At 54.2% G+C, this 26,707-nt stretch overlaps 1 protein-coding gene across 1 annotated transcript in view; it reads right to left on the minus strand.

Moving 5' to 3' along the window:
- Window positions 1–3,300: 3,300 nt before the first annotated feature.
- Kcnq4 (potassium voltage-gated channel subfamily Q member 4) overlaps window positions 3,301–26,707 on the minus strand; it is a 50,551-nt gene continuing 27,144 nt past the window's right edge. Inside the window, exons 2-14 of the mRNA XM_055611076.1 lie at window positions 24,156–24,246; window positions 23,658–23,784; window positions 23,311–23,486; window positions 22,668–22,793; window positions 22,119–22,229; window positions 21,888–21,983; window positions 19,921–20,009; window positions 18,056–18,217; window positions 11,156–11,376; window positions 9,391–9,490; window positions 6,975–7,106; window positions 5,612–5,741; window positions 3,301–5,277 (exon numbers count right to left, since the gene is read on the minus strand). Coding sequence (XP_055467051.1) covers window positions 5,065–5,277; window positions 5,612–5,741; window positions 6,975–7,106; window positions 9,391–9,490; window positions 11,156–11,376; window positions 18,056–18,217; window positions 19,921–20,009; window positions 21,888–21,983; window positions 22,119–22,229; window positions 22,668–22,793; window positions 23,311–23,486; window positions 23,658–23,784; window positions 24,156–24,246 — 1,774 coding nt within the window. The 3' untranslated portion in view covers window positions 3,301–5,064. The remainder of the gene's footprint in view (window positions 5,278–5,611; window positions 5,742–6,974; window positions 7,107–9,390; window positions 9,491–11,155; window positions 11,377–18,055; window positions 18,218–19,920; window positions 20,010–21,887; window positions 21,984–22,118; window positions 22,230–22,667; window positions 22,794–23,310; window positions 23,487–23,657; window positions 23,785–24,155; window positions 24,247–26,707) is intronic.

Consider the following 26,707-nt stretch of genomic DNA (forward strand, 5'->3'; position numbering starts at 1 on the left):
ATTATTATCATTCTTAGTTTGGGTTTTTCAATAGTATTAACGCATTAATTTTTCCTCCTCCACCTCCCCGCATCTTATGAGCTGAAGTTCCCTTTAGAAGCCACATCTGTGTTGAAGACTTTGCAGAATGATTGACTAGAACTCTGATTGGAGAGACTGGGATGCTGCAGTTCAAGAGCCACAATTATCCTGTGCTATCTTTAGTCTCTTTAATCGCCATTTATCACGGTTATGTTTTGAATGTAAATGCCCGGCACACGCTTGTTGTTTGAATACTTAGTCCAGAGGGTGGCGCTGTTTCAGGAGGTTGCGAAGCCTTTTGGACTCGCAACCTAGCTGACAGATGCACCGGGCCACAGATCCAGAGCTTGAGAATTACGACACACACACACACACACACACCCTTCAGCCTGAGGTCTTTGGTTACTGCTCTGACATGATACAATAAGCCCTGTGCTCCTGAAACCGTGTGCTCCTGAAGCCGTGAACTCTGCCAAACCTTCCCCACCAGGAGAGACTACACTGTGTGAAACCATGAGCCAAGATAAATCCTTCCTCTTTTAAGTTATTCTGTCAGGTGCTGTTAAAAGGATGAGAAAAATAACTAACACCAGCTGCCCTCTGGGCTGGGGGTGTGATTCATTTTAGAGTATCAAGCATACATGAAACGTTAGGTTTGATGACTAGCACCTTACAAACGGAGTTTAGCGGTGCATCCTTCGAGGTGGTGGTAGGAGGATCAGAAAGGTCAAAGTCATTCTCAGCCATTGGTTCTCAACCTGCAGGTTGCCACTCCCTTGGGGGCAACATATCAGATATCCTGCATATCAGATATTTACTTGAGGATTCATAACCGTAGCAACATGACAGTTAAGAAGTAGCCATGAAATACTTTTGTGGTTGGGGGTCACCACAACAGAAAACTGCATTAAAGGGTCGTGGCATTAGGAAGGCCGAGAACTGTTCTTAGCTATGAGTTTGAGACCAGACATAAAATTCTGGGAACGGAAGTGGGGAGGGGAGGAGGCAAGGAAGAAAGAAGAGGAGAAGGAGAGGGAAGAGGAGAGAAGAAGAGGAAAAGAGAAGGGGGAAAAGGGAGGGGGAGAGGTAAGGGAGCAGGGACAGAGGGAGGGGAGAGAGATTGAGAGAGAAAGAAGGAGGAGAAAGAAAAAATTGTGGACATTAGATAAAATTTTTGGTGATTATCACCTCTAAGCTGTAGCTTCCACCAACTCAAAAGTTAACAATGTCATCAGATCAGATCAAATCAAAGGTTTCAAATCTGAAACCTTTGCAAAGATGTCCCCGCTTTGCTATATCCCATCCACCTGATGTCCCTAGCAATGTACTTGCTAAACATGCTGATTTATGACTGTCTTTTGGTCTATGACTATAAAAGTTCACGCAACTGCTTCCACAATAAAGATGTCATTCAGGGCAACTTGAATCTGTATCCCTGAGCCATGGTCATTTGTACTCGGCTCAGAATAAACCCTTTTCCCCTTTGGAGCAAGAGCGGTCCTCTTGGAGATGGTCTCCTGAAAGACTGTGCCTGAGACTGGTGTTTGGTTGCAGGCAGGATTGCCACTGAGTCAGAAGAATAACTAACGCATCCCAGTAGGGGTTGGCTGGCTAGTTCCTGGATCTGGAGGGTTTTGTTAGACTGAGACCTGGGAGCTGGAGAGATGCTTCCCATTGATGAGAGTGTCCACTGCTCTTCCCAAGGACCTGGTGCTCCTGGCACCCACGTGGGGTGCCTCACAACTAGCTGTAGCGCCAGCTCCAGGGGAGATCTGGAGTCTCTTCCCTCTGAGGGCCATTTGTGCACACCTACACAGAGACCCATACCTACACATAATTAAAAATGATACAAATAAAATATTTCTAAAGGCTGTGGGACTGTGTGTTTCCCCCTCTTGCAGGGAGAGGGAGAAGGACCTTGACTGTATGTATGAAGCACATCCTGTTTGGTGGGAGACGCTGCCATTCTGTGGATGTCCAGTATGGGTGGGCTGATGTGTGTGCCTACTGGCTGTTTAGAGGGTCTGTGGTCATCGTTAGACTCTAAGAGCTTCTGGGATACTACGGCTTTACCCAAAAGGAGTACTAGGGAAAGATCAGAAACAGCCGTGGAGACTTTCTTCCTTTCCTTCCCATCTAGAGCAGCAAGGCTGTGTGGCGCCATGGCCCACTCTCCACTGTAAATCCTCCTTGTTGAAATACCTACCATTCCCGGTCAGTGTGAATTTGGAAGATACATTGTATCCCTCAGGTCATCTGGGTCACAGGGACAGAGATTGGATAGACTGGAGGAAGGCTTCTGGGTGATGAGTATCCTTTGGCAGGGTCCATAAACGTCAGGATGGCACTTCCTACCTTTGTTTGTATGAGGAAGGGTAAGGGCATGTCATCGTCCTATCACATAGCCTTTTTGGAGAATCACTGTGAAATTGGTGACAATGACTTGAGATGTTAACTCCTTTAAATGCATGTCCTGTCCCTGTCCCAGGAGGATCATACGGCTAAGGAGCCCTAAGCATCCAGCCCAAAATTCTTTGGAAGTCGGAGTGCTGCTAGAAGTAAAAAGCCACCGAGTAAATGGCTCCTCTCTTCCAGAGCCAACAGCACAAAAGGCTGTGTGTGCTGGAAGCCGTAGTGAGTACCCTATGATCACTGTGTGTTCAAGGACAGCCTGCGCTACAGAGAAATACCCTGTCTAAAAAAAAGAAAAAGGCTGGGTGCACGGGCTGTGTCGTGGGGCTAAACGTATAGTCACATTATTTTTTTTCCTCATTACCAGTGTTTCTCTGTGCAAGTGAACAAAACGAATTATGTAAACTGTTGGAAATCAAAGAGAAAAACCTACTATCAGCTACAAGGCTGAAATCAGGATGGCTTCAGGTTCAAGGCCAGCTGGAGGCTACGCAAACAACAACAAAAAGCAAACAGCCTCTGGGGGGGCGGGGGGGGAAAGGCTGCTGCCATTATTATTATTTTTTTTTTCTGCTTTCCTCATAGGATGAACCTGTGAAGAAAACAGTGTTCACTTTCCACTCGTCTTCACAAGTAGACCAACCTGTGCGGGGGGCTGAGCAAAAGCAGGGATTAGCATGTATTTGAGCACCTGTATGTGAACTCAAACCTATTCCCCTAGACCCTTTAGCTATCTTTTTACTTGAGCCATATGGAGTTGGGCTTGTATGGCTTACAATAACTCCAAATCTCATTTCCACTGTCAAACCAGGAGCCTCAGCCCTCAGTCACCGAGCACAACCAAGACCAGTCACTTCCTACTGAAAACTTTAATTGAAACCAATAAGTTAATAAGTTAACAAAGTGAGGTACTTGCATATCTGAGAACCGGGTTGGTGGGGGAACTTCGATCGTGGAAGGAGGGAGGGCTTCTTCCCATGTCTCCTTTGGTCACAGGGTGATCTTATTCTCCAGACCCTCTCTGCAGCCCAGTCTCTGAGGGGGGTGGAGTGGCTCTCCGGGGACAGCGCAATGCAAGTGAGGCGAGCCGGGACGGGCTCCATCCAGAGCATGATGGTACATGCAAGTGGTAGGGCAGAGATCGGGCACCATAGGGCTGAGCAAGATTCAACCCGAGCCCTGGCACTGGTACATGCGGGTCCCAGTATGAGATGCAGACAGCTCGGCCTCAGCCCCTTGAGCGCCCCCCGGAGTGTGGTCATTGGTTCGCCACCCCTCGCTCTGGTGCTACCTACACTGGCTTTGCAGAAAAGGAACAAAAGGGATCCAAAACCGGTGCTGGGGCCTGCAGTGTTTGGGCACTTGTGCCCGTGTGCAGCGCTGCCGATGGAGGTGAGGAAGTGCGGCAGAGGACAGCGCGGGGGAGAGCCAGGTGCCGTGGCTCCAGCTCTGGATGCACGTGTCCTGTCTGGGACTAGGAAGAGGGTGTACCCGGGATCTCCCCAGTGCTGTGCGAGGTCCCGAGGACTAGGCCTGAGTTACGCTGTGGGGACATCAAGGTAGTCCTCAGGCCAACCAGAGGACGCCTGGACCTTCTTAGGGAGGGGAACAAATAAAACTCGGAGGACTCCTGGGGCCTGGGGAGACCCATGGATGCTCTAAGGGTTCTTCTCCTGCCCAGGAAAGACCAAGCGGCTTCGTGCCCGCGCCTCCGGGTGTGTGTGGTTGTGCGCATCAGTGTGTGGGGCATTCTGCTGGAGAAATAAAAGGGGCATGCTCGTGGTCCCCGGTGGCGGGCCACTGTCTGGTACGTGTGGGGAAAACACAGGAACTTGTGCTGACTGTCAAAACTGTTTGGAGGACCAATGAAAATGAACATCCAGCAGCAAGAGGGCTGGGGTGAACCTGCGGGGGGCGGGGGCCAGAAAGGCCCAGTTACTGCCCTTGGGAGAGGACAGGGAGGTTTAGGCCCCATGCTGGGCGGGGATGGATGATAAGCCAAAGAATGGAGGTGGAGTATGGCCAAGCAGCCTGAGACCAGCTACTGCTGGGGCCCATCTCCCAGTGAGGGAGGGGCAGAGGGACCCCATGGGGGTCCCCAAAGTTGCATATTTAACATAGTTTGCATATATGGCGCCCATCTACCTTCCGGCAGAGTCCTGTGCTTTGTGGGCACCTGTGGGGGCACCTTGGGCCCATCCCCGAGTGGGGCGGGGCTTGGCAGGAGAGCTTCCCTGCTCTGCCTGTAAGGGCGGGCCGGAGACCTCACCTTGCATAGCTAGAAGCTGGGTCAGGGACCAGGGTCCCAGCTTTCTGCTCCCATTCCCGGGGCAGAGGCCCTGCCAGGCAGGCCATATTGGGCCTTGATGGAGCGGGCAGGGCCCTGGAGCGCCCAGAGGCCTTCGGCCAGCCACTGCGGCGTCCCACCAGCATTTCGTTCGCGGCCTGGCGTTTCGTGCTCCTGGGGTGCTGCGGTTACCTGGCATCGGGTATCTCGCCCACCCAGACAGCTCAATACTGCGTATGGCCTCTCTCCCTGCCAGGGAGCGAGTTCAAGTAAGAGAGGAGTCCAGAGGCCTCGGGGTGAGTCCGAGGGGCAGGCCGACGGCTGCCCCGCCCCTGAGAAGCCCTTCAGTCCATGTTGGTGCTAACTGAGCGAGAGATGCTGAGCGTCTGTGCCGAGACGGAGATGTCCTCGTGGTCTACAGGGCTGTGGTAGTCCGAGGTGATGTCGGGGTCGAAGAGCGGCACTTGCACGGTACCCAGGCTGACCGAGGTGCCAGAGCGAAGGCAGCGCGAGTAGAAGCCCAGCAGCAGATCCAACTTGTGCTCGATGGACTGCACCTAGTGGGCGGGGCGGGCGGCGTCGGACCAAAGGGCGGGGCGCCGCTGGGGCAGGGGGTTGGCCTGGGCGGGGCGGGGCCGGGGCTCGGGGACGGGGCCTGGAGAGGAAGACTGCCAGGTGGGAGGCGTGGTTAGGACCGGCCTACCCGTGAGATCCTTCAGGAATGAGAGTGGGTGGGCTTTCTCCGAGCCGGGCTTGTTTGCAGGGTGGAGCTTGGCCGAGCAGAACTCGGCACGTGGATCCTCCTAGGGCCTCCCGGAGCCAAGGCTCCGCACTACGGCAGTGCTGTACTCTCGACAGCTATTTCAGCCGTGGGGTAGAAGTCCTTCCTACCTGCTTTTCCACCTTGACTACGCGCCCCATCATGCTGATTTCATCCACGGCCTCCGTGTCCGAAGGCCCTTTATCGCTCTTCTCCCTAGTCTTGCGGTCCCCGGGCCCTCGACCCACAATTTGGTCCACCCTGTGGGGGAAAGAAACCATCCAAGAGACTGAGCCACCCTGTGCCTCCCTTTCACAAGAACCCTAAGCTGACTGCTGACCCCGGAAGACAGACCACTCTGATGGAAGAGGTCACTTCCCTGCCCAAGGGGAGGCTGAGCCTGGGAGACACCAGCCCCTGCTTTGAGAGTTCTCCAAAGATGAAGGCAGAGCCTCCGAGGTGGAAGACGACGGGCTGGGAAAGGGAATGTTAGAAGGTGGACAAGGCCGGAGACGATCTCACGGCAAAGTCCTCGCAAGCGTTACCTTCACCCTCTGCTGCAGCCCTGCTTCCTTTTCTTCTAAAGCTGCTCTGGTCAGACTTCCCGCCCCCAACTGAACTCCGTGTTGCTGAATCCAGTGATAGGCTCAGTCCTTACTTACTTACTTACTTGCCCTAACAGCAGCAGAGGTCACATCGGATCACCCTTTCCACAGTCCTTTTTCCTTGTTCTTCTTTCCCTTTTAGACAAGGTCTCTTGTAACCCAGGCTGGCCTTGAACTTTCTGAATAGTCAAGGCTGAACCCTGGCTGAGTTAGAACTTTCTGTATAGACCAGGCTGGCCTCAAACTAACAGAGATCCACTCGTTTCTGCCTTTCCAGGGCTAGGATTAAAGGTGTGCACAAACCATGCCCAACCTCAATTTTTTTTTTTTAAGTTAATGAATGAACATACAGTGAGAAAGTAGGGCACACAAAAAAGAAAAGCTCTAGGCAATTTAGGACTTGATATAAATGTTCTTCCTTAATCCTGGACCAAGGGGACATGCAGGATTCTAGGGGCAGGAAGCTTCACACTGCTACAGGGGAGATAGGAAGTCAGTGGTTACTGTAGGCCTGTTACTTCAGGACCTGGAGACAGGCATCCTAAGAAAAGCCTTCAAGGCATGAGTGTGGACTGGACTTACCCAGAGGACTATAACTGAGATTGTTTTGGTTTTCAGCTTCCAAACAGCCTGGGACCTTCTGGTTTGGGTTTGATTTCTGATTTGTCTGTCTGTTCTTTTGAGGCAGCGTTTCATAGCCTGGGCTAGCCTAGAACTCATGGTCTTCCCTGCTCTGTCTCCCCAGTACTGAGATTACAGACAGAAGACCTGGGCAGTGCCCCTTCAGAGCACAGATGGCTTGACGTGGTCCTCAGCCCTCTCCCCTGGGCCAGGACCCTCAGCTCCCCAGCCCTCCCCAGCCCTCCTTCCTCCAAGCCTGCATACCCACCGAGTTTGCAGGCTCTTGATTCGCCCCAGCATGTCCAGGTGCCCCGCCGAGTACTGCTCGATGACATCCTTCACGTCATATGGCCGCAGTGTCTCTTTGAATTTCCTTTTGGCTACCAGGAACTTCAGAATCCTGTTAGCGGAGGGAGAATCTCTGACAGATGCTCCTGGTGGGGGGGGGGGGGAAGCTCCAGCCCCTTCTCTGCATCTTTTTCCAGCTCTAGGTCATCTGCTTGGACCTCTCCAACAACTTCTGCTAGGTCCCCTTGCCTCCTTACCTAACCCCCAGGCTCCCCTTCACCCTGCACACCCACAGGCTGGCTTGGTGTTTCCTCGGATGCCTACCTCTACAGCCGCATTAACCTAGGAGGCAGGGAATGGGCCCATTGCCTCTCAGCTCAGTGGGACATGGAGCTTCTAGAACACCAACCGCTGCCGCTAGCTTGGCAGAAGAAATGCTGCATTCGCTCTACACATACTTAGCAACTGTGTACAGCAGGGTCTTGGGCACCCAAAGAGAGTTAGATCCAATCCCTGGCTACAGGGAGGCCAGGTCGAGAAAGCGCTGCTGAGGGACACAGGCAATTACGGGGTGACGAGAGCCAGGTTCAAGGACTAGGAGAGCTGGGAGCTGTGAGAAGGGCCACAGCAGGGAGAGCCTTGGATGGTGTTTTCCAGCCAGGGGCAAGAGAGCTTCTCTTGCTTTGAAGAAGGGAGCTTCCCAGAAACAAGCAGAGGACTGTGAGGAGAAGAGCTCTGAGAGGTGGGAGCAGGAGCACGGCAGAAAGGGGCCGACCCCTGGAATGGTGGGTAGTGTGTGGAGCCAGGTCTAGCCATGAGGGAGGGCTGGGGTCAGAGTTGTGTAGAGAAGGCGCTGGGACGGGGGAGCCACCACTACCACTCAACATGATTGCTTTGCCAACTTTGGAAAGAATGTGTTGGGGTGCTCCATGCTCTAGGCACGAAGACCAGCACTTGGGATGGGCCTGAGCTGGGAGGGCACAGTGGTCTGGAGGTAGGAGACAGATCTGAGCAACTCAGAGGCCGGACAAGAGACTTCTGAGTCCAAATCGGTATTGACTGCTATGGCTGGAGACCGGGTGGGAAGTGGTGTGGAAGGCCTGACGTGGGGAGGTGGGCGGAGGAGCAGTTTGGGGCATTTTGGGTGTGAGGGTGCCCAGGAGAGCTTTCCTGGACCCACAGCTCAGATGGTATGTCCAAGATGGTGGTCACAGAAAGGGAGAGACGGGATGTATGGAAAGAGGTGAGGAGGGGCCCGACTCAGGGAGGAGTCCAGCTGGCTGATCCAAAAAGGAATACAAGAAATCTCGAGGCTGTGGGCAGGTGCGTGAGCCAGGGAACAGAGTCAAAGGAGCTGAGCTTTGGTGGCTTTGGGAGCCCAGCTTGCTGGAAATGGAGACCCAGCCAGGACACCTCGCCAGGAAGCTGGGGCCAGATCCACACTGGGCACGGCTACAGGGTATAGGAGACTAGTCCCTACTTAATTATTATGGCAGCCAATGTATCATGGCTTTCAAACTGTTTGACCAGGACCTACATAAGAAGTACGTCTTATTCTGCAAACCAGAAGCATGTGTACACAGACTGAAGTACAAATTTATAAACATAAATCGCCACTTAGTATGAGACATTCACTCGTAGTTTTTTCTTTTTCTTTCTTTTTTTTTTTTTTTTTAAATTTAAAGCAGGAGCTCAAATAGCCCAGGATAGCCTCAAATTGTCTGTGTAGCCCAGACCGACCTTGAATTCCCAATCCCCCTGCTTCTACCTCCCAAGTGTTAGGATCACAGAACTGTGCCACTATGCCCGGCTTCACTTTTTTTTTTAATGCTGACCATGGCACACTGACTTAGTTTCATTGAGTTCTCAACCTGTGGTTTGAAGTGTGCTGCTCTTGAGGATGTTCTAGGGGAAACAGAGAGGGGCCAAGACACCCAGGGAAAATGAGTATGTGCTGCAGGGACAAAAGGAGCTTGGGACGCAGACATGGGTCCACGTGTGGAGTGGGCAGGGGTAACAGCAGAGGCAATCAGGTGCCTCTGGCGTAGCTAGGGAGGGAGAAGGAGAGAGGCCACCGTAAAGTGGGAGAAGGAGAAAGGGTAGGGATGCAGAGAGCCTGAGCTGCAATGATGGGGAAGACAGTGTGTAAAGACAGAGACCCTGATGGGCAGCTGTGCCACTGGCCACCGGAACTGGGCCCTCTGGACGTGATGTGTGTTGTGTAGGAGCAAATGGTGCTGGAAGCCATATGCTCCCTGCCCACACCCCCTGCACTCTAGGCAGGTAGCAGCTGGCACCCGGGAGCTGCGCCAGGGCTGGCCATGAGGACAGGCCCAGATGGGGAGCAGTGATGGGTGGCAGGTGGGAAGGCTGCTCACCTTGGGCCTCTGCCTCACCTGACAGAACGAATGACCGTCTTCACAGCAGGCATGACTTCATCTACCGTGAGCTCACACTGGTAGCTCTTCTCTTCAGCTACCTCCTCCGAGGGGCCCTCTGGAAAGACAGGGATGGCACATGAGGACCAACGGTGCTAAAAGAAGACACTCCCGGAACCCACCTCCATTTGCAATACTCAGAGGAAGAGAGATGAGAAAGGGCCCCCGAGCCTTCCTGAGGCTCCAAGCAGGCTTGACTCCTGCCTCACTGGCTGTTGCCTCTCACTGCCCTAACTGTGTTACACATCCTTTCACCAATTCCATGGATGGGCAGGGCAGACATCTGCCTGGTGACAGTTGAGTGGCAGCTGCTTTAGAGGACATGTGGTCTAGCCTGGGACAAAGGTGGTGCACACAGCCTTCGATGATGCGTTACTCCTTACAGGGCAGGAAGTCCCAGGAAAAAGACATCTATTTGATGTTCTTCGTGGAGTCTTGTGTGGTCTTTTCTTCCACTTAGGAGCAGGAGGGGTTGGGGAGAAGGGAACCCTAGTTACTGTGAGATCTGCTACAAGGAAGGCCCTTAAAGCGAGGATGGGAAACAACAGCTTCTCTGAGGCTGGTGCCCTGTGCTTCAGGAGGGTGACAGTTTCCTCACTGTGAAGGAGGAAGGAGATCCCACACACCACTGTACTTAGGCTTCCGTGAGTTAGAGAACCACTGGCTTGTGGTGTTCAGTAACCTTCCAGGAAAGGGCTGAGCCCTCAGTCCTCAGCACCTTGGCACAGTACAGGCTTTGGGCTGGCCTCTCCCTCCAAGAACAAAGGAATGTCCTGTCCTCATCCTCCACTGGATCTAGCCGCTCTTTCTTTCTCTAGCAAGAGCCTGCAGCACAGTCAGCAGACATAACAGGTCTGTCAGGAGGCCCCATGTAGCCCCCATTTTCCAGAAGAAACACAGAGCAGGGGAGCCTCTTGCCCAAGTCCTGGTGAAGGATAGACCCCAAAGGGACCATCTTCCTCCAACAGCAGAGAAATGGCCTCCGCCAGGCCCACAGCCCCGGCGGCGGCAGGCTGGGCTGGGTATAAGGTGACAGCAGAGAGCATCAGCCTCAGAGCTGGCCAGCCGTGCCTCCACTCACTTCCCAAGTCTCCAAGAGTGGAGGCAAAGAGAGGACAGCCAGGAGAAGCAATGGGGACTGTCAGAGGCAGCTGCACACTGGCCTGTGACTCCTTCCTTCCAGAGGGCCCTCAGCTGAGCACTTGCTATGGATCCCACTCTTCCAAGGATCCTCTCACTTATTCCTCAGAATCTTTCTCTGAAGTAGAGACTATTATTGCCTCCATTTTACAGATGAGAAAAGTAGGGCCCAGAGAGGTATGGTCACTTATCTAAAATAGGTGACAGAGGGCCTGTGACACGGCGCCCACTAACCCGTGCTAGGGAGGAGGGAGCCAACTCCCACAGGTAGTCCTCTGACTTCCACTGGCAGACATGGACACAAAGGCACAATAAATAAGTAAAATATAAATTTTTTAAATTAAAAAAAAAACAACCAAATATGACAGAGTCAGGATTCAAATCTTGGAAGCCTGGTTCCACACCCTGTGCTCTTCCTACAGCCAAATGACCCCCTCTACATTCTCATTTGATTATCCAACAGTCCGGAGACTGGGCTATCGCAAAGAGGAAATTATGATGCCCATTTTCTAGAGCAGATGACCTGAGCCAGTCCCCACCCCTGCCTCCAGCAGATGCACAGCCCTTGACCTCTGGGGCTTACCCTCAGCAGAGCATCGGGGCTTGAGTCTTAGAGAGGCCCGGAAGCGGGTGCGGTCATTGAAACTCCAGCTCTTCTGCACCTTGCTGGGGCTGGACGCCTCGCCCACCTGCTCACTGCTTGGCGAGGTGGGTATTGGTGGGGGTGCCAGGTGCTGCTTGGAGGGACCTGTCCGCTTCTGGGAGCTGCTCATGCGGATGCGGTCTTTGATGCCCATCCGACTACTGGCAGGGCAGGGCAGGGCAAGAGTCAAGTTAGCTGGCCTGAAGCAGGTAGGTGAGGATAAAGCTGGCCTAGCTGATCTAGAGGGTAGCTATGGGGTCTTGATTTCCCACCAGTCATTTCCTCGGGTGTGTCGGGGGCCCCTAATGCCCACAGGAAGCTAGGCAGGTCAATGGGGACACATCCCCTCCCCAGCCCCACCTCCCCATTCCTTCCCAGCCCCAGACAGGTAAGGGGTACACAGGAGACAGATGTCAGAGCGAAAACAGTGAGAGAGACCGGAAGGAAGTCAGAGACAGGAGGACAGAGGATCCAGGACCGATCCAGGTGGGTGGGTGGAGGGTTGAGGCAGTGACCCCCGTGGACACAGACAGCCTGTAGAAGGAGGAGCTCACCTGGCCAGGCACACAGAGCAAGGCCCTGGGCCTCGCTGTACACAGGGGTTGACTTTGTGGAAGGGAGAAAGCGTGTGAACCTGTGTAACTGGGTACATAGGCGCCATGTGTATACACAGTGTGTATACATGTGTCAGCTTACACTTCCTTCCTCCCCCAACTGCTGGAGTTACCTTATCCCACGTGGCTTTAGGACTTGGCACAGCTATATGGGTAGAACACTACGAACTAAGGTCTCTGCATGTTGGTCTGTGGGTCTGAGTGAGATGACGGCCTGCTGAGGGTCTGAATGTCCAGGCCGCACAAGGTGCCAGTCCGCTCAGTGAGGATATGTGTGGAGAAACCTGTTCTCCTTTACTTTCCAATGTCTGAGCTCTGGTCTCCAAGACGGATGTCCTACCCACATGGCCATGGAGCACCTGGAAGGCCCGCCTTCCTTCCTATTCACCTGTGTGCTGTGAACACACACGTATGTAAGGATGTTTGCTCACTCCCCCTCCTGCACCCAGCTCCCCATCACGTCCCCAAACCTTGGAGGAAGGCAAGCAGAGGGAGACTGCCATTTCCCTAAGACGGGCCCTGGTTAACTAGTACCTGGTAGAGTAACTCTGTGTCCAAGAGGTTCAAGAACCATGCTGTGCTGTTGCCAAGACCGCAACCGACATCCTCCACCCCACACCCTGCCGTATTACCAACCATCCCCCCTGCTGGGGGTCTAGAGTCAACAGAAAATAGCACCCAGGTTCAGACAAGGCTTGAGAAGGGGCCGAGGTAAAGGAGGGGTCATAGCGCCTGCCTGGGGCCTTTCAGATCAAAGGCTGAGCAGTATCAGGTGGGAGGCAGCCCCACCCCACGCCCCCAAAACCCGGGGCATGGAGCAGAGAGAGCAGAGTGGATGGGGCGGTGGGGGAGATCCCTAAACCAGGGGCACCTTTGGAAAGGTGGCCCGATATAGAGCCGTTTTGAGGAATGGGTCTCTGCCCCAGAGGGAGAGGTTATGTATAGGTCATAGGTTGAGAACCTGGGGCTGTCAGAAAGAAAGTCATCATGTTCTTCACTGGCCTGGGATCTCGTTGACACACCCCAAAGATTCCAAGGGAAGTTTGAGGGTGGCTTTCCCAAACTCCTCTGCGGCCTCATTCCTGTGGGCTCTCCTCATGCTGGCAAGCACCCTCACATACCCCGAGCCATGCAAGGCTATCCTGCACTCTGCTTCTACAATGGGGACAGAAAGAGTGGAGACTGGAGAAACCCTTGTGCTTTGACTCAAGGAGTGGAACTCCGGATTGCTCCTTGGTGTTCCGAGGAAGTGTGGCCTCCCTCCCTGTCACTGGAGCATGCACCAAGGCTACGCTTGCACTCAGCAGGACTCTCAGAGGAAGGGGACTCAGGCTTGCACTGGAGGCCTTTAAAAGTCCCTTTCCAGCTGATTCTGTGATGGCTGAGGGAGCTTCTGGCCTGATTTAGGGATTCTGTAACTTTCCAGCCAGGCAAAGGCCCTGGCTCCTCTTGAATGCAAGAAGATACTGTTTTCTCCGGGAGCAGCCCTGGATTCCAACTCCTTGGGCAGGGACCAGAAAAAGGCTCACGTCAGCCTCTCTGGAGCCTGAAAGCTCAAAGAAAATGGAAAGAAACCTGGCACACGGTAGGCGCCAAACAGCACTTCCTAGGCTCCTAGAACACACAGGGCCCATCTGCAGGCCATGGTGCTTTTAGGCCTCTTGTAGGGTCCCTGAATTTACCACCCTTATTATATAGATGGGAAAAGAGAAATGATTTGCCTAAAATCAGAACACGGTCGGGGTCCATTTTCTCTGACTTTAGAGACTGTATCTTTTTCAGGGACAAGGGCTCAGTGGTCCTCAGCTGGGGATGACCTTGCCGAGCAGTGGACATCACTCTGTAAAGATGCTTTCCTGGTACATCCTGACTGGGCGCCAGCAACTCTGCCTGCCGTCCCAAGATACATGCTGTAGGCCCCAGCAAAAGAATCATCAAACTGTCAGCGCTGTTGAGGTGGAGAAAGGGGAGGGGGGCTGCTGGTGCCTGGGGGTGGAGAGGTGTGGGAGAAAGGAAAGGATGGGGCAAACCCTGCATTGGCTGCCCTCGTAACTGCCCTGAGGAACCAGGCAGCCCGTGTACTCACAGCCACAGGGAACTCTGCCCACCGAGGCTCAGGCTGGGAAAGGTAGACACCTACTCCTGTGCTGTTCCACACAGCCTGCTTCAGGGACTCCTGGGAAAGAAACTTACCACTGGCTCCTCTGCCTTTTGTTTTAACTGCCCTCCAACCTACACTTGTACAGGGGGCAGGTCTAACCCAGCCTCCTCTCCTCAGCGCTGCCCTGAGGGAGCACCTATTTCCTATAGACACGTACCCAAGCTTTTGGTTTTGTTCTTTTTTCAGGATCGGAGCTAGAACTCAAGAAGCCTACCACAAAGCCGCATCCTCCTCAGCTTCCAAACTACTTTTCAAAAGTATGGTTTTCATCTATCTATCATCTATCTATCTATCTATCTATCTATCTATCTATCTATCTATCTATTTTGGAGATGGGATCTCATTTATTTATTTTTCTATGTATTTATCTAGAAAACGGGGACTTATTTATTTATTTAGGAGGTAGCAGCTCATGCAGCCCAGGCTGGCCTAAACCTTAATATGCAACTGAGGCTAACCTTGAACTTCTGATCCTCCTGCCTCTACCTCGTGTGCTGTGACTACAGGCATGCACCACCACATCCAGTTTAATGCAGCGCTAGGAATCAAACTCATGCATAGCAGGCAAGCACTCTAACAACTGAACCACACCCTCAAGGCCTGCTTAACTGACAAACTACTAAATCGAATGAGGTCAACATTTACAGGAGCCAGTCAGTTTTAGCAGGAGCAAATACCATTTGCACCTGCTATTTACATGGAAGGAAACTGAGGCATAGAAAGCTAGGCGATGTGAACAAGAACACATAACTAGCAAACTAGAGCTAGAATGGCTGCCTCTCAACAGAAGTAATTAGGTAATTAGGGGCCCTGGCCCTCATCTCCAGCCACGAGGCTCTACAGGCACCTTGGGCAACCAGGGATCCCACACTCCAAGGCCACCTAAATGCCAACAGAATGAGGCTCATACCGGGCTTGGGTTCTTTATGACCCAGTCCTGTCCAGCCTTAGCTCCAGCATCAAGCAAGACTGGGCTGCAGGCTCATCTCCCACAGCTACACTTTCTCTTTTATCTCCAAGCTCTATCTGTGCAGCTCTCTGGCCTGAGTACCCTCCCCTACAGCCACCTCTTTCAGGGCTGCTTCTGGGCTGAATGCCTGACCTCAGCTCCACAGCCCCTCTGCTTCCCTCTCCTGTTGTACTCAATGCACTGAACCGCAATTACTCTTCGAAACTCTCTGGGGACCATGTTTTATTCATCAGCATCTCCCCAGTGCACAGAGCAGGGTCTGGCATGGGGAAGGTACCACAAATGATGCAGATGAAAGAGCTGGGGCTCTGAAATCGGTGATGGAGGTGCTGGGCATCTGTGGGCTTCCCAGGTGGATGGTGGGAGAGCCAGAACACTAATGCCAAGGTTGGCACAGGTCAGAGTGGGAAGGACCCTCAGCGAGCCTCTAGTCCATCCTCTAGTTTCCCCTTTGGGGAAAGGTCCAAAGAACAGAAGTAATCTGGCCAAGATAACACGGAGGTCAGCAACAGGGCCGGCATACCCTCAAAGCTCTTGAGAGTGTTCCTTCTGACGTACTGAGCCCATGCCCTAAACCTGGCAGCGGCATCCCCAGGAAGGCAAGGGTGCGCATTAGGACCCCAAGGCAGATTGCATGCGGCAGGCACGTGCACCTTATCCTTGGCCCGTCCTGTCCCCCTCTCCAGCTCCTAAACTGGGAGGAGAAAGGAGGAGAGGGGACAGGAGGAGCAGACGAGGGGGTACCTCGGTCTCCAGCTGGCGTGGATCCGAAAGAAACTCCGCTTATTACTAAACATCTGGCTGGAAAGTTGAGAACAAGACACGAACAGAGGTTAGTGACAGAGAGACAGGTGGATAGGGCGTGGAGTACTGCCAGGATGGCACTGGCCTGTGGCTGGAGGGAGAGAAGGATCCCCACTCAAGTCAGCCTCCATCCCAACCCCAGGATGCAGAGATGCCCAGGCTCTGCATACAATCCCTTGGGTATATGGCGAGGCTGCAGAACTCAGGGCCCCTTCTCCAGAGACTGAGTCTGCGGGGTGGAGAAGTCCTGTCCTTTGCAGTTTGAATACATGCTCCATGGGATGTGGACACAGGCAGTTAGGACACCGGGTTTTTAGAGACTCATCCCATAGGAGTGCCATTCCCAGGGAGTCCTGGTCCTTGGCGCCCCGCTTCCTGAAAACATGCTCAGTGTGGGCCATCTCCAAAGCTCCATGTGGCCAAACCAGGGTGGAGCGTGGGACATAGGCGTGTACACATGTGTGAAAGCACGTGAACATGTACACACATGTGTTTGGGGGTATCCTAGCAGGAGTTACACCCCATTTCCTAGGGTCAAGATAGCCAAGATTAAGGACATGGCCACTTGGTTTGAGCCTGGTGACAGATCCAAAAGTCACAGCTCAGCACCCACCGATCCCCACGCCCAGGTTCTTGAGTCATTCCACCATCAGATACACAGACACAGACAGACACTTCGGAGCGGATAGACACGGTGTTAATAATGGCAGGCTTTCAGCGCTCGTCTGGCCCCAGGCCTCTGAGGACTCAGGGGCTCAGACTCATTAAGGTGCACAGGCTCCCAGCCCCCTTCCATCCCGAGCATCTTCTCGTTCAGGTGAAGAAAGACAAGAATGAACGGGAAGCTCAGAGCCCATATTTGGCCCCGCTCAGGGTTGCCAGGATGCCAAACCTTGTGAGTTTCTGGCTATAAGCTGTGGTTTGGCAGGCATGGTGCCTGCAGGCAGTGTTGGAGAGCCCAAGTCAGGTTACACCATGGGCGTCTCTTCAAGGGAGCTCCCAGTCTAGCTCTAGCTCTCCCTCTCCCTCTCCCTGACATTCCAGACCTGTCTAGCCCTTGGCCAGTAAGAGCCCTCATTGAGAGCATGGAAAAGACCCTGCTCCCAATTATCCCCATCAGTACTCCAAGCCTCTTCAACTTCTAAACATAGAACCCAGGGCCTCTGACCAGCCTAAACACTGTCAGTGTTTTGCCAAGAGCAGAGCGGTTGCTGACTTTCTCCAGGACACGTGGCAGAGATGAGCCTCTCTGGGTGTGGAGGGACTTGCCTCTTCCCTGGTTGCTAATGTTGGATCTAGGCTTAATGATACCCCAGACTCAAGGAACAGATGTCCAGGGTGTCCACCTGACTAGTTCAGGGATGACGTGTGGGATGAGGTAAAGGGAAAAGATGAACAAAGCGGGGGACAGCATGAGGGAACTGAAGTGACCCTTGACTCCAAAGTTACACCTTCACAGACCGCTGCCGTTTTCTCCTAAGATGTGAGGAGGGGTTCCCCTTATCCTAACATGCCAGGGATTCCTCCACTTAGAAACGTGTAGATGAAGGAAGCGCTGTTCTGTCTCGATGCTTCTTTCAACAGGCAAAAGGCCCAAGTCAAGTCGGGAGAGAGAGTTGGGGCACAGCAATGGGTACCTCAATACAGAAGGAGCGATCCCCAGGAGGGCTGCCCTCCCCCCTTAGACAAGAGCTGCAGAGAGAAGCATGTTAATCGTGGAGAGGCCCTACAGCACTCTTAGTCACAGAGTCCTCGTTCCAGCAGGCACCTGCTTCCGGGGAGGTGAGTTCAGTGTCTGCCTCCTAACAGCAGCATGCTGAGGGAGGGGATCCCTGCCCTCACACCCCAGAACAGAAAGGCGCCCTCCATTACCTGAGCCGTAAGCACCTGGGGCCAGCGGCCTCCTCCTCTCTCCAGCTTCCCGGGAGGGATGGGGGTGCAGGGATGGAAGGGATGGTGATGGGGATGGGATGTGGAAACAGAGAAAGAAAGAGGACAATGGTATGAACGGTGGAGGTGACAGGGAAGAATGGTACGGACAGCTCTCCCTCTCAGACCCTGGGAGGGAGACCCAGAGAACAGAAAGGCAAGTCCAGTGTGGCCTTTCTAGAGAGGACCCTCAGTCTGTACCTGTCTGGCCGTCAGATAACAATGACCAGGCCTCACGACAATGCCAGAGAATCCCCCAAACACCCGTGTGGTGGCTGGCAGAAGTCTGAGAGAGGGTGAGACAGGAAATGGAAAAGGAAGAGGAGAAGCGAGAGGAGGTGGTGGCCACACGGGGCCCCTACCTTTCCCCAGGGCAGAAGGAGGCGCTGCCCGGCCGGTGGCAGGTGGCAACGGGCGGGTAGCGAGAGGGCGCTCCATCAGGCACTGGCGCCCGCCTCACCTCCAGGGGCCGTAGGCCCCCATTGCGGGCCCGCTGTATGTGCTCAAACAAGAGCGCCAGCTCTCTGCAGGAGAGGGCGCCGTCAGCCACAGGCAGGACTTTGGGGCCACCACCCACCTGACCCAGTGGGCCCAGAGCTACTGAGCCAGAGATCCTGCTAAATCTTGAGCTATCACCCTCTATTGGTGCTCACAAACACCCCAGGCCAGAACAGGCGGAGTGGAGAGACTAGCTCTGTCCCCCTCTGCAGGAGTTTCTGGGAAATCGGACGGAAGCTGGGTATGGTTACACAGCTTGGGCAAAACTCCAGAGCACCCCCACCGAGAGGGAGCACAAATCTTGCACCTCATTGTAGAGCTGTGCCCTCCCCAGCAGCCGCCGGCAGCTCTGAGACCCTTCGTCTCCCAACCTGACTTGGAGTTTAGGAGGAGGCTAGAGCTGAAGTCAGGGGTTTGCGAGGGTGGCCAGCCCGGTTTCCCTGTCCTGTGGTGTTCCTCCTGCCAGGGATTCCTGGAGATGGGGCCCGGCTGGCAGTTGGCTTACTCTCTGGGCCATAACAACAGGAAGGTACCCACCCCTCACCTGCCTTTCCAATGGAGCCCATATCTCCAAACCAGGCTCTGTTCTTACCAGGTGACCCAGGCCACCCATCCAGAGTCCGCCCCTCTCCCCCTTCCATGCCAATTTCTTTCTTTTTGTTTTCGAAACCAAGTTTCTCTGTTTAACAGCCCTGGCTGTCCTGGAACTTGATTCATAGATCAATCTGGCCCTGAACTCACAGAGGGCTGCCTGCTGGGATTAAAGTTGTGGGCCACCACACCCAGCCCATGTCAATTTCTAAGCACCCAGTCCCTGCTCCCCCTCTTGCTTGGCCTCGATCTCTTAGAGCTGCCCCTCCTCCCTAAAGGGGCTCCATCAAATCCAGTCTCCAGACCTGCCTCTGAGGTAGGAGCTTGCCTCCACCAGGTGTGGAGATTTGGAGAGGGAGGAGAGACGTGGGGAGCCTACCTCCTGCTCCTCCCCTGGGAGATCTGTAGGATGGGAGCGGGGGAGGGGGGAGCAAGAGGGGCCAGGTGTGGGTGCAGGCAAGTATCACGCAACAGCTGCCCAAGGATAACTAATGAGGTGAAGGCGGTGGAGAGAAGCGCTGAGCGCAGCAGCCCAGCCTAGCACGCACCCCATGCCATCCTGCCCGTGGGACTGAGCCAACCAAGCCGGCTCTGCAGTCTTCATTCCTGCCCCAGGGCCTGGCCAGGCACCTGGCTCCACGCACCTTGGTGATGCTATTAATAACCTCCGGCCCGGAGCCGCCCCCACTCAACCTCAGTCCAGCCTGGGTCGGCAGATCAGACCTCAGAGGCTACTGCCCACAACGGTAACGGGGGGGCCACACAGTCACACACGGGGGTTCTGGGGCAGGCACACATGTTTCTGCCATAGCACCCTCCCTAACCGGCTTCTGGTTGGTACAAGCTAATGGACCGAGGGGAGATGAAGAGTCAGGGGCTGTTGCTTCCCTGGTGGCATCACCTATGGGTGAGCATGTAGCCTGCCAGCACTCCACGAGTGGGGCTCACCCTCAGGGGCAAAGCTGCACCGATACTCTGAGACCAGTGGACCCAGAAAAAAATTGGGGAGAGGACCAGCCAGGCCCCAAATCATGCAGGATCTCAAGAGCCAGCCCCAAATGCTCCTTCAAGCCTGAAGGCATCTCTTCAAGGGGCGTTAGTGCCAGCCCCAGCCCGCTCCCCCTCCAGCAGCACCTACCTGAAAGACGGGAGGATGCTGTCATAGTAGTACCAGGTAGCTGTCAGGTAGGCCCGGCTTGTGTCAGTGGAGTACAGGCGCCACGCAGCCTGGAGGCACGGGGAAGATGGGGCGTCACGGAAGTCCTCAGCCACCCACCAACCTTCTGCCCCTGAGGGAACCCAATCCCAGGCCAGCTGAGAGTGATGCCAGGACCCGAGGCCAAGTCTAATTCCATAGCCACCAGCAGGGCCAGGCAAGAAACCAAGACCTAGAGAGAAATGACTTCCTCAAGGTGACCCAGTAAGTCAGCCCCAGAGCCTGGATAAAGCGCTAGGTAAGAGCTGGGGTCTGTGGTCGGGTAGGCATGGGCCTCTAACCCATTCCCCTGTGAAGACTAGAGTGACCCAACAGTGTTGCGAGGGTGAATTGGGGAGATGTCTGTCTAATGCTAAGCTCAGTGCCTGGCACGCTTATAGCTAGCTTCCTTTAAGCCCTCCTGGTAGCTCCCATGGCTAAGTACACATTCGGTGTCTGGTTAGTGTCTTTCTTCCTAAGCTGCATCTTGAGCGCCACTGCACCCTCGGTGCCAAGTACAGTATCTGGCACCCGCAGGTTCTCTGCAAATGTTCGGGGAGGGAATGTTGACTGAGCGAATGGCTTTACCAACAGCAACTCCACTGTACTTTCAGCAGTTGCCTGCTGCTACCCTGGGACTACTAGGGCCTAAGGGAGAGCAAGAGAGATTATTGACCATCTCTCCTCAGCAGCCACGGACACTGCAGCAGAAGGAACTACTGACATATGAGAGGCAAAACTGCCCTCTCCTCCCAGTGAACAAGGTAAGGAGAAGAGTCTGGAAAGGACTGTGAATAAATTGATCCACCAGGGGAAGGAGATGTGAAGACTGTTAGACAGGACAAAGCAGAATTGGGCCAGCCTTGGATGGCCCCCTCCTTTGGGTGCTTCTTGTCCTTAAGGGGTTGCCACAAGTGACCTCACCAGCCTGGCGCCTTCCTAAGACAGAAATATTTTTACTTCCTGCTTGCCTGGGTCCCTGGCATGGGCTGGGGAGCAGCTGCCAGAACTCTCATTAATTATGGGTACCACAATACCAGCTGTCTCTCTGCATGGACAGTGCCAGCTGCCTGCCCCTACAACGCCCCTTGGGAGGCCAGCTCCCAGAGGACAGTGGCCATTGTGCCCCAAGGGATGCTAAGAAAGAAAGGCTGGGCTGGTGGTTGGAGATAGCAGGGAGGGAGAAGGGGTTCTACCCTGGGAAGGAGAGATAAGGGGGGGGGCTGAGTCAGGCTTGGGTTGGGGGGTCACAGGGTAGTGTTCTGGGAGCAGGCAGAGGTGTGCTGTGTCAGTATTCCTCAGCTACCCCCCACAGGGAGTTCTCTTGCGTCCCCCTGTGTTGGAGAGATGCCAAGGCAATGGAGACAGGCTCACAGGTCAGAGCCCACTCAAATGTCCATCATGAGGTTAACTGAGATTACAAGCCCCTGGCTCCCTTCACCTGCTCCCATCCCTGGCCACCCTCTCTCTGTTTCCGTGGTTGGCTCCCTTCTCACCTGCCTGCTAAATGCTGGCAATTCTAAAAGCCTAGCTCTGGACCATCTTCTCGTATGACTTCCGGAGGATACAGTGAATGTCTCAAGGTGCTAGGAGTGGAGCAGCTGACAGACAGCTACTCGGTTTCAGGATGGCAGAGTTAAGTCTCCACCAGGAGATTGGGGCCTCTTGTCCAGCTCCCCCCATCCCACATTATGACCAGAGTTGGTAACAGGGTGGCTCTAAGGAGTCTCTAAGGAGTTCGAAACCAGGCATTGGCTGCAGGGGGCAACATTACAGTCAACATCCGAGCTCTGTCTGTAATGTGGCATGTGATCCCATAAAAGTCTCGTTTCTCTCTGTGCTTTGATGTTGGGATCCCTAGGTCAGCACACAGGGATGACATAGCGCAGGGCCTCCTAAGCATCGTGTACCTGGATGAGGTTGGCTGCCGGCATCCTCCGCTTCTCAAAGTGCTTCTGCCTATGCTGCTCCTGGACCTTCAGGGCAAAGCCGGAGCCTAAGATGCCCTATGGGGACAGGGCGTGGTTGTAAGCAGTGTGGGAAGGGGGACAAGGAGCTACCCAGGCTGCCCAAGGTCAATTTAGAACTAGGCTGGTCAGGTCTTGGCCCCAGCCTCCCTCGCCAAGTAGCAGAGAACTCACGGCAGGCAGGGCAAAGAAGGAGATGCCCAGTAAGGCGAAGCCGGCAGCCAGAACCCTGCCCAGCCATGTATGTGGCGTCTTGTCACCATAGCCAATGGTCGTCAGCGTAATCTGGAGATACAAACAGGTTACCCACAGGGCTGGGCACAGAGGCATGCCACAGGGCCTTGGAGGTGCAGCAAGCACAGGTGGAAAACTGAGGAGAGAGAAGAGCTTCCCCCACAAACTCCTACAGGGGCCCATAGGGACTAATCTCAAGGACCTCTCAGAGACGCTGGAAGGGTACAGATGGATTCTGTCCTCACACTAGTCAAGAAAAAGCAGTCCAGGCCACAAGGGCTGAGCAAAGGGCTCAGCTATGGGGGGTACAGGCAGGTCTAACCGAGTAGGTAGGGGCTAGCAAAGGGTCTGCTCACAGGAGCCCCAACCTCAGTGTGAAGAGACAAGGACGGGCCAACCCTGAGTGAGGTGCCATGAGGGGACACAGCCCGGGAAGTGTCCAGGGAAGTTCCTAGGGGAAAGGGCAGCCCTGCACAGAGCCGCACGCACCGTCCCCCACCAGAGCGAGTCGGCATAGGAGGAGAAGTCAGAGTTGGCATCCTTCTCAGCCAGGTAGACTAGGAAAGAGGCGAAGATGAGCACCAGGAACCCGATGTACCAGGCGGTGATCAGCTCCTGAGGGAAGGAGGGGAGTTGAGCTGTCAAAGGTTAAGGCTACACACAACGCTTCTCCAGTCTCCCCCTTCTTCAACGGAGGACCCCCTGCCGGGCCTTCTCTGAAACCCCTAGAGACCTATCCTTAATCCGCCACTTCCCAGCCTCACCCTTACGACCCTCCCTGTTCCCCACTCCATTGGTAAGCAGTCCTCTCCAAACCTAGGGTCTTCCAAACGTGACCCTTGAGTCCTACCTCTCAGGCCCTGCCTGAGCCCACCCCTGCTGACTGGCCACGCGGACCCCTAGCGTAGCCCCTCCTCCTGTCTCTCACTATTAGGCCCCACCCACCCCTGCTCAGCTCCAGCCCCTCACCTCAAAGAAGCCACACCCCTACCACGCCTCAATTGTACTTGTCCCAGTGTGGGCCCCGCCCAGCGGTAGTCCCTGACTAGGCCCCGCCCCGGCTCCGCCTCTTGCTCTCACCCAGGGTAGTCTCCAGGAGCTCGATTTTCCCTACCCGGTTCTCCAGCCTCACCTTACTGTGCGCGTAGACAACCGAGCCCAGCAGCTTCCAGGTGCCGCCGCGGCGGTCCATGCGCACCATGCGCAGGATCTGCAGGAAGCGCATACTGCGCAGCGCGGACGTAGCAAAGATGTTGCCCTGTGTGCCCGCGGCGATCACCGCCACCGAGGCCACGAACACGATGAAGTCTGCAGGGCAGGGGTGTAGAAGTCACCAGCGCACCCCGAGTCAAGACCTGGGGTCTGGGACTCCTGGGACCGTAATGGGGAAAGGGGTGCATATTGGGAGGGTTCAGGGTCGGGGTCAAGGATGGGATCAAAATGAGGCTTGGGCTGGGATAGAGTAGGGAAGGCTTATACCGATGACACAGAAGGGTTTCCTGGCGAAGCGGAAGCGCCCCTGCCATCCTCGGTAGCGGCAACAGCAGCCAGCCGACCAGACGCGGATTATATACTCCAGACCAAAGACCACAATCATCACGAATTCCTGTGGGGGACCAGGACCCAGATCAGAGCCCGACCCCGGCACCTGGTTAGGTCCCTCTTATATCTGGAAAGATCTGAGAGGATTCCAGAACGGGGGTGACCCTCTCTTCGTCCTCCAGGGAGAACAGAAACCCATGTTTGCCCCTATACATGAGTGTCTAGCTCCATAAAATGCCTGGATTTTTTTCCTTCCCCCTGCCCCCAGCCTTCCAGGTATTCTATATTCTTAGTCCTGGTTGAAGGCCTTCCGTTGGTGATTTTTGTTTTATTTTGTTTAATGGGGTTGAAGTTTGTTTGACGGGGTTGAGGCTGCCGCAGACTAGAGCCTACTCTCCCTTGGAGGAGAACCTAAAGTGGACTCCCAGCACTCACCAAGATGAGGAGACACTCGTTGGCAAGTTCCTGGTGCTCCTGGATAGTAGACAGCACGGACAGCACCAGGCAGCTGAAGACTAGCAAAAATCTGCAATTGGAGCAAATTAGGGAAGGTCAGACGGCAGGTGGAAACAGGATGGCTGAAGGTCCAGTCCCCTGGCAGGGGCTGCAGAGTCAGGAGAGATGAAAACCACTATTTGGGTACAAAGAGACTCCAGAGCTGAGTTCTACAGAGTCATGGCTGCTGAGCTGAGACACCTCCCAAGCCCTCTACTGAGGGCCTTGGTGTGACAGAGGCTGGTGGAGGAGCAGGCCTCCCAGTTTTGTCTGGGCTGGCAAGAGAACAGAGGAGTAGGGTGTTTCCCCAGGCTCAGCCACCCACTAGCTTTGGCCCTGGGCTCCATTTTAAGGTCTGAATGAAATGTTCCAGAGGTCAGCCGAGCTCAGAAGCAGTGGCCTCAACTGAAGAATAGGGACAGCTGCTCTGCCTCCACACTTTTATGGGATTCATAAGTGAATCAGCTAAAGGAGAAAGGGGCAGTGGGAATGCCTACTGTGCAAGCCTAAAGCCCCCTGTCTGAGTCCTAGGTTCATATGTAACGAGGCTGGGCATGACCACAAGTATCTGTGACCCTAGTGTTGGGATCAGACACAGGCATTTCGCAGGAGCTCAGTTCGGTTGAAACAGTGAGCTTCTGGGTCACGGAAGGACCCCGTCTCAAGGCAATAAGGCAGAGAGTGATATCACAGGGCACACAGTGTCCTCCTCTGGCCTCCAGGAGTACAGACACTCACACCTGTGACCACAAACACACACACACACACACACACACACCACCATCACCACCACCAACACCACCATAAATAAATAAAAAGAAAGGGGACAGGGTAGGCAGAGAAGCAGCAACATGGGGGTAAAGGAAAAGAAAAGAGTATCAGGCAGTGCAGAGGCTGGATGGAGCCTAAAGCCTGGAACTAGCCTGCAGGCAGTGGGAAGCTGCCGAGGGTCCTTTTTAGAAAGCAGCTCTAGAACCTAAACTCATCCAACACGGCCCTTGTCAGCAATGGCCCACAGCAGGAAAGGAGTTCCCCGAAGGCTGTCAGTATTTCCAAGGCCGACCAGACACTGGAGTCAGGAGTCCCAGCTCCCTAGCGGAGGGGAAGTGGAGAGAGGCCATAAGCCGGTGCCTTGAATCATGCACAGACACGAGGGGCTGCAGGGATAGCAAGGGGAGTGTGGACTCTTTGGAACAAGGTGTGCCTTCCCATGTGTTCTCAGACCTCTGTTGCCGCCTCACGGTCTGAGGCCCTGCATGTCCTGTGTAAACTCTACCTGTTCTCCAGAACCTCTGGGTCCTGGTCATGGCTTCTTCAGACTCCCCCTCTGGAATCTTTCCTCTGTGTGCTCCAGGGATTGTCCTTTCTTTAGCTGTTTTTTGAAGCAGGGTCTTGCTATGTAGCCCAAGCTGGCTTTGAAAGAGTTCAAAGTTCTTTTTGCCTCAGCCTCCCGAGTTCTAGGATTACGAGTGTGCAACACCATGCCCAGCTCAAGTCTCTTTCTTTTCTTTTTTTATTGTTTGGTTTTTGTTTGTTTGTTTGTTTGTTTTGTTTTGTTTTCTGAAACAGGGCTTCTCTGTGTAGCCCTGGCTGTCCTGGACCAGCCTTGAACTCACAGAAATCCCCTGCTTCTGCCTCCCTGAGTACTGGATTAAAGCCATGTGCCACCATGCCCAACTCCAGTTTCCTCATGTGTGTGTGTGTGTATGTGTGTGTGTGTGTGTGTGTGTGTCCATACACCTAGGAAATCACTGGCCTTCTCCAGCCAGCCTGCTACTCTATGATACGGGCTGAAGGACAGTTGAGAGCAGGGTTTGGCTGTGCCCTGGCCCACTTACACCTCCTTGTAGGTTAGGCTCTGAGGCTACATTGCAGGAAACGCCACTAGATCAAGGAGGCAAGAAGCAGCTGTCGGTAAAGGACTTCAGATGAATGAGTGAGACAGAGGCCTCTGCAGCCAGTTCCAGCCCTGAGCTGAGTCAGCAGACATACAAGGATCGGAGTGGAAAGTCTATCCCCCTAGTCCTCAGATTCAGTCACTAACCACAGAACCGGAAACAGCCAGGCTACAGGGAATGGGAGCTGCAGTTGACACGGGGCTAAGGGCAGGGCTGTGGTGGGAACACCGCAGCCTTCGCTCTAGCCTGATTCTTCCATGGCCTTTCTCAGCTGCTGAGGGCCTCAGGCAGCCATGGTATACATAGCTCTCTGGTGAGGACTTTCAGAACTCTTTACCTCTATTTTTTTTTCTTGCCTATTCATGATAAACTTAAGTGAAAAAAAGCTGGTAACAAAACCTCAAGGGTCGTGCGATCCTGATGTTTAAGAGCAGATGTCTTTTTTGCATGCAATGGTGCCCAGCTCATTTCTAGTCCAGCAAAAATGAAGTGATTTGGCTTTTGGTGTTTTTGCTTATCCTAAACTTTTAACTGTATATATACATATATACACATAATGAACTGCTTAGATAATAGCAAACTAATGTACCTTTA

This window comes from Psammomys obesus, unplaced genomic scaffold (assembly GCF_907164565.1).
Source record: "Psammomys obesus unplaced genomic scaffold, mPsaObe1.curated_primary_1811, whole genome shotgun sequence".
NCBI lineage: Eukaryota > Metazoa > Chordata > Mammalia > Rodentia > Muridae > Psammomys > Psammomys obesus.